Raw genomic sequence first — 7442 nt, forward strand, 5'->3', positions numbered from 1 at the left:
TCAAAACGTAACAGATCATTTCAGGCCCAGAGTTTGTCGCAGCGAGACGCAATATTTAGTCTCAGTGAAGTGACTTGTTTGTGGATTTGACAATGAAGCTGTTGACCCAGGAGACAGCTTGTGTGCGTGTTTCTGTGCACGTCGGTGCCGTTTAAGATGAGAGAGGATGATGAAAACATGTATGAACTGCCTTGTGTCTATTGCAGCATATTGGATGACTGTCATTCATTTTCCATTCACCCAGCTCAATGTAACATCTGTAGGTTTAGGCTACTACACTATACTAACATTTTCCCCGTACCCATCATGAGGTTGCTACAACCTAGTCTATGAATGAAAGCTTACAACGTAGGTTCAAGATCATTTTTAGTAATCAAGGTGACAGACAGTGACACATTCAATACCGTCTTGCACACCCGTGCCTGCATCCAGCTAATCTAGGGTGTGGTCATTAGTCCAACAGTTACAAATTCAGCTTGCTCACATAGCATCCCGCTGTGTTTGAGGAGGGTGCTTGAGTAGGCTAAACTAGCTAGCTGGCTGCATTCACTAGTTAAGTGAAAGTAAATAAATAAAAACAACCAAGTAAATATATCAATCTCTCTCTCTCTTCCCCTTCATTTTGGATGAAATATATTTGTTCAAAACTGTTCCAACTATCGTTTTTTCTCTCTTTTTGAGTCAACTCCTCACCACATTTAATGCACTGCAGTGCTAGCTAGCTGTAGCTTATGCTTTCAGTACTAGATTCATTCTCTGATCCTTTGATTGGGTGGACAGTGTGTCAGTTTATGCTGCAAGAGCTCTGATAGGTTGGAGGACGTCCTCCGGAAGTTGTCAAACTTACTGTGTAAGTCTATGGAAGGGGGTGAGAATCATGAGCCTCCTAGGTTTTGTATTGAAGTCAATGTACACAGAGGAGCTTCCACTGATGTTAATGTTTTACTATTTTTATGAAATTCACTGAGGAGGATGGTATGGAAGGGGGTGAAAACCATATATTGAAGTCAATGTACCCAGAGGAGGACAGAAGCTAACTGTCCTCCGTCTACACTATGGTGCTACTCTACAGAGTGCTGCTGAGGATGCTCTAGACCTTCATTGCAAAACAGTGTGTTTTAATACATTATTTGGTGACATCTAGCATAGTTTTATCGAAACTTTATTAATGTTTCACTATTTCTATGTTTATGAAATGGATGGTCCTCCCCTTCCTCCTCTGAGGTGCCGCACATGTGCATGTGTGTGTATGTGTGCTTGTGCACATTCGTGTGTGTGTGTATTTAGCGGGACACAAAGGCTGGTGTTCAGTGTGTAGTTTGCTTTCTGGTTACACAGCTGTAATCCTACTGACTACACAAACAATCAACACACACAAACTTCATCCTTGCAATACTGGAGTGATAATGGGGACCATCTTCAAGCTAAAGGAATGCCATGGGCACTTGGATCATTCAGGGATACTGTTAGGATCTCATTAATACTGACATGTCTAACAGAAGTTACACAGAAATGTGAAGTTTGAAGAAGCCCCCTGCCTTGTCCCTGCCACCGTGCACACAAGAATCTGGCCACCCAGCTGGAACGGTTCACTCACCCATACTAAAGCCTTTTAGGGCCTTTGAGGGCTAACCCTATCAGACCACACTGTACTAGCGGATGGACTTTCACAACAAACAAACAAAAAACAGTGTTAGATCAAGTCAATGCCATAACAATTCTCGTATCTACATTCTGGTGGGGTTTTTTTTTATAGAAGATTTTAAAAAGCATACATTTCAGGATTGAGAGTGTCCTATTTTCTGGAATAATCAAAAAATATATAGTTCTGAGTTACTGTGGTAACATGACATCATACAAGCAGCTCACAGCATCATTCCCATTCCAACGGCTACAGACACCAGACCCTGCCCTGACGCAATCGATAAGGGGAGAGGATTCAGAGTGATACAGAGCACACCTTGGCCATTATTCCACATGAAGGAAAATTTACTGGAGCTAAGACAAATTACTGGAGCATTTCATCTCAGCCATGAGAGAGAGGGAGAACAGAGGGCATGAGACATATTTTATTCATCCCACTGGTAAGTGCAGTCACAGTGGAGGGAGGAGGCTGCAGGTCCACTCCTCTAGGCCAGAGGTTTCATACAGACTGGCCGCCACATCATGGTCTTCTCTACTGTACAGACCATCTCTAAGAAAGCACTTGTATTAGCTGTCAATAATTGTCAATAGCAACTCTGAGTTGGGCGCAGCTGAGTGCACAGCTTTCATGTAGAACCCTGATACACCTCTCTTCTTAGACACAGTGTATAGTTGCAGTAAGCAGTAAGTGCTTATTGACACTGTGGAGAGGACATGCACAAAACACACACACACACACACACACGCACACACACACACAGATGTCCACGCAAGGACGCAGGCAAGCAAGCACACACACACAGGTTGTGTAATCTGATCCCAACTTCCATCTCGGGCCAGCTGTCAACTACTCCTGCTCTCCAAAATCCATTAGCTGTTGCTGCCCTCTGCTGCTCCATTATAGTAATTGCAATAGAGGCAAAGTTATGAGCTGTACCGTAACGTCAGTAGCAGTAATTTGTTAGGCCTATCAAATTGTAGATAAAAAAAAAGGCAATAACAAGGAATTCAATAAATATAAAGTGCAATATTTCTATGTGAAACAGATAAAGGCACGTGTGTGTATTTGCTGTCATTTCCTTTCTCAAGCATAAATTGTGAAAAAGCTTTTGAACAGAAGAATCACAGGAGTCAGTTGCCATTGCATTGTAGTTTACACTTGGTCAGGAACCACAAACGGTACAATACTTGTGCAAAATTTACATCACATTAATCAGTGTTGGTATAGCCTTGGAAGTTACAGGAAATCCGGACCATATACATTGGAACATATACTGTACACTTATGAGTGTAGATTGATTTATTAGGTGTAGAGTAATGAGTCAGTTTGGATGAGATCGGTCTTAAGGACAGGGTTTGGAGTCTACGACAGGCTCACAGCGGTCCACCACGGCCCGGATCTCGCCAATCTGAATGCCATCATACACCCCAGAGATGGAGGTCCACTGGGTCTCTCCGTTGCGGTATGTACGGCTCAGCCTGGCTGTGAAGGGGATGTCTGCTGTGATCTTACGTCCCTCCATGCGCACGCTACAGGAGTGGTTGGGTGGCACCTTGAGCTCCACAGACACAGAGTGGCTGAGGGCTTCCACCATGGTGGTGCCCCTGTTGAACTGCAGGGTCTTCTCCCCACTGAACTCAACCCCTGCGGAGCCGATCAGGGGGATCTTGGCGGTGATGCCGGCGGTGATGCCCAGCATGGTGGTGCGTCCGATGTTCCAGGTGCTCTCCACCTCCGACGTCTTGGAGATGGTCACCGTCTTCACCACCGTCTGGCACTCGTTGTTGGTGACGCCGGAGAGGCGCATGGTCTCAGGGGGGTAGTGGAACATTTCCACCTCATCAATGCCATACTTGACATGGGAGATATGCTGGGTGTAGGCATCTCTGTTGATGGCCAGGACCTGGTAGCTCTTGTACCAGTACTCATCGCCCTCCCAGGGCAAGAAGAAAGCCTCGAACTGAGGGACCACCTTCCCCAAGCCATACTTGTTCTTCCCAACGTAGATGCCCACTCCAGAGCACGTTCTAACTGAGTGTTTGGGCAACGAGCCGTATGAGTCCTCCTTCCACTCAACAAACTCAAAGTTGTCTCTGTTGGCCAGGATCTCAAACTCTGAGGCTTTGTACTCTCTCTCACCGTAGGGGTATTGGCAGTACGGGCCCTTGCTAGGAGTGTAGAAGCCGGCTTCGCAGTTGTATTTGCAGATGTAGTCGGTGCGTTCGGTGTACCCGTTGTAGATGCCCATAGCTGCTGTGGGGAGAGAACCATTCCAGCTCAGCCACTGCAGGTTGACATTGTCCCCGAACATGAATGGAGCAGACTTTTGTTGGTCCTCAAACTCAGGCGGGTTCTTTGGACCCTGGATAGGACCATTACTGGACAGTGGGGGGACCTTTCCTTCCAGCACTGGGTTTAACAGGGACACTGGAAGACAAAGAATACACTGGACATGTCAGAATACCAATACTTTAGTCCTAAATAGTAGGCAATTTGAGTACGCAAATTTTTTTGGTTTAATAGTATGCAACATTTCGAAAATCCAGTATACTTTAAATGCCCGCATGTCATACTCGTTTTGGCTTTTGTCAATGAGATATGGGGATGCGCTATCGAAATCAACGAATAGCAGGAAACAATGCAATCGCGCATGACACATTCTCAGTATGAGAAAAAAAAAGGATATTTTATAGTAGCCTATGTGATTTTTTTTTTTTATCGAGTCTGGTTTAAATGTCAGGATGTTATAGGCATACTCATTTCGGCTCTTCATCTAGTAGAATTTGATGCACACTTTTCCATAACGCATTGGAAGAGGTGGGCTGGGGGTGATAGACCCTAGTTCTCTTCAAGTAGCCAAACAACAAAATTAAGCTACTTAAATGGGAAGACGCCGAATAGCGAAGCTGCTGCGGTGGTGTTCAAATGTAGGCCAAGTAGTTTTTGTTCTCCTTAATATGATCACAAGTATTGCACCGTAGGCTACATCTTTGAAAACAGAAGTCTTTAAAAAAATGTTTTTTACCCAAAGTGGATTTATGTTTTCCCATTGAAAAGTGCTTCTTGTCCTCTTGGCCTTCACCAGGGCTTTTAAAATAAATACTAAACCACCTTTTGATTTCTGAATGTGTCGGCACCGGGGACTCAGGATGTGGCTGCATTATTGATGTCAAGTTAATCAGGCCTTTTGATTTGAACATATGGTTTGTCTTAGTTTTGTAGGCTGAGGTCGTTAAAACATCTGTGAGTGACGATGGTGTCAATATTGGAGTAGTTGGTCAGAACCGTAGGCAGGAGAGAGTTGATGTCATGGACACGGGCTCCTGTGTGACAGTGGACTTTGGTCGGTCCACAGACCGTAGGCAGGCCAAAATCTCTCACCATCGAGCTGCCCACAATGATGGTGGTCGTGATGGAATCCGATGGGTAAACAACCTACTGAACTGTGGTGGCCATGGGGGAGGGTTTCACTGGGCGGCCGCCGGCTGTTGGTATACACCCAGGATCTGTAATGACACCCGGGCCTGGTATGTCCGTCTTAAGCGGGGAAAAGCTGTTTGATAGCTGGATCAGACCTTCTCGGATAGATGGGTGGCCAGACTGCCTCTCCGATCTCCTACGCCTTGCGAGTGTCCAGTCTCCCAGTTGAGCTTAATATCTGTCAGTTGGATTAGGACAGATCAACGCCACCTGACTCATCGATAGCTTTGCTACAGGAGGCATTTAAAACTGATATTCAGTTTTCCCTTGGTTACAGAAAGGTCGGTGTACATAGAAAGCAGGTTGTCCTTTTTCCTTGCAGCCGAGCTAACAGCCGGAGAATCACTTCCCTAAGATGCTTGATCGTGGTGCACTTAGGGCAGACAAATCCCTGTCCATTTTCCAGTTCTTATCTTCAACTTGTGATTGTGTGGAAATCATCTCACACCTGAAGCATTTGTGCCCAGCCATGGATAAAAATACCGATGGGCTAGCACTGCTAGCGTTACCCTGCTCCATTTTTATGATGTCTAGCAGCTGCTACTCAACAGGAATCCGGGACAAAAATGTGCAGTCCCAGCCATAAAGGCTGACCGGTTCGCAAAAAACGATTTAATAAAAACGATTACATAAAAACAACAAACCGGCAGTACACTGTTCTGTTGCGTGCTATGATGACGTCTGTTGTGTGCTCCTATAGCGCCATGATGATGTGGCTCCTACATGTTACAGCACTTTGGTTTCACTAATAACTATGTTGAACTGGAACCAAATGATCAGTTTCTTGTATGCAGTCCTTTTAAATAGGATAGACGGATTATATGGGCTACATTATAGGTCGAATATGATAGGCTGCCTCCAACCAGCCTGAGTAGGCCAATAACTCCATTCCTATCCTATTCAGAGTTTAGAGAAATTAATCAAATTGGAAATGAGCTATTATCAGGTTGGTTAATGTGATGCATTTTTATTTCAAATTTGAAAAAATTCATCCGCACATGGCCCCGCCCCAGCCCACCTACTCAGCCAGTCAGGAGCCAATACTGCATTGAGGCCACGGCATACTGCAAACGTTTTACTAAACGGCACATGCTAAATAGTATGTGATGATGAGTACATAGTATGCAGTTGAAGTATGTAGTACGCTGGTATGGGTATTCGGACACGGACACTGTCACAACATGCACCCATTACTGTTGTGATGAAACAACTGACTTTCTGAATGTTTTCTGTTTTCCTTTCTAAGAGGTTGAACGCTGGGATTGGTTGAATAAAAGGGGTATATAATTTACCCTTCTGTCTCGGTGAGCTCTTCCTCACTATGTCCTGCAGGCTGCCTGGAGGGGAGCCTGCATCCTGGGCACAGGACAGCCCCAGGTGCAGCAGGGAAACGACCACCAAGACGAACAGCTTCATCTGAGGAAGACCAGGAAAGAGGAGGAATATTAGGAAACATTAAAGTATATAACACTGTAGTGTTACACAAATTCACGTTAAATCAACATGACGTTGCATTTGAAACGTTGTGTTAGCGATTCTTCTTCCATTAGCTCCATTGAAATAGTGCCCTAAATGCACAGGTAGAAGAGCCAGTGCACTCACCCTCACAGTCTTCCCTCAGTGAGCAGTGAACCTGTCCGTTCTCCAGGGTTATATAGCTAGCTCCTTTATGACACTCATAAATTACAACACTCACTCTCTCAGGGCTTTGACATGGACTAGCATGATAGGACAAACAGGAGGAAAGTGGATAAAATGCTACACGCTCTTCTTTTTGTTTTATTTTTATTATTGGTTTCATGATCATAATCATCTGAAATGTATGAGCTAATCTCTCTCTCGCTCTCTTCTCTCTCTCCAGCCGCCTCTCTCTTACGCCCTTGACAGCACCACACCATGACAATGTATTAGCTTGACAAAATAATGTAACTTGGAGTTAGCTTAGACACTTCAGAATATTTTTGTTGTTTGTTGCCATCTTGTTGATGTGCAGTTTTCTTTGGAAGACAAATTGTCCTGTCCTCTCACTTGTCACACCAGCTATGAGAAGGGAAGAACAGACACATTGAAGACGAGGGATTATTAACATGATTACGCAAACAGAGTAATAACAGAGATAAGAGGTAAAAGGCTTCTAGGGCAGAGCTGACTGTCCTGAAATATCAGACAGTCTTGTCGGTGTTCCCATACGTTTCCTCAAAGTTGGTTAGGAAGGAGAATTTAGTTGTGGGCATAATAGCATGATTCAATTCAATGGATCTTTATTGTTTCCAAAGGGTAACTTGTGCATTATTGATATAGAGTTGAATGGCAGAAA

At 44.5% G+C, this 7442-nt stretch overlaps 1 protein-coding gene across 1 annotated transcript; it reads right to left on the reverse strand.

The window, feature by feature from the left end:
* Positions 1 to 2987: 2987 nt before the first annotated feature.
* Positions 2988 to 6541, reverse strand: LOC139390147 (natterin-3-like). The gene is made up of 2 exons (XM_071137347.1): positions 6418 to 6541; positions 2988 to 4072 (listed from the first exon to the last, which is right to left on the reverse strand). The coding sequence occupies exons 1-2, from the start codon at positions 6539 to 6541 to the stop codon at positions 2988 to 2990; spliced, it is 1209 nt and encodes a 402-aa protein (XP_070993448.1).
* Positions 6542 to 7442: the final 901 nt, after the last annotated feature.

This window comes from Oncorhynchus clarkii, chromosome 30 (assembly GCF_045791955.1).
Source record: "Oncorhynchus clarkii lewisi isolate Uvic-CL-2024 chromosome 30, UVic_Ocla_1.0, whole genome shotgun sequence".
Lineage (NCBI taxonomy): Eukaryota > Metazoa > Chordata > Actinopteri > Salmoniformes > Salmonidae > Oncorhynchus > Oncorhynchus clarkii.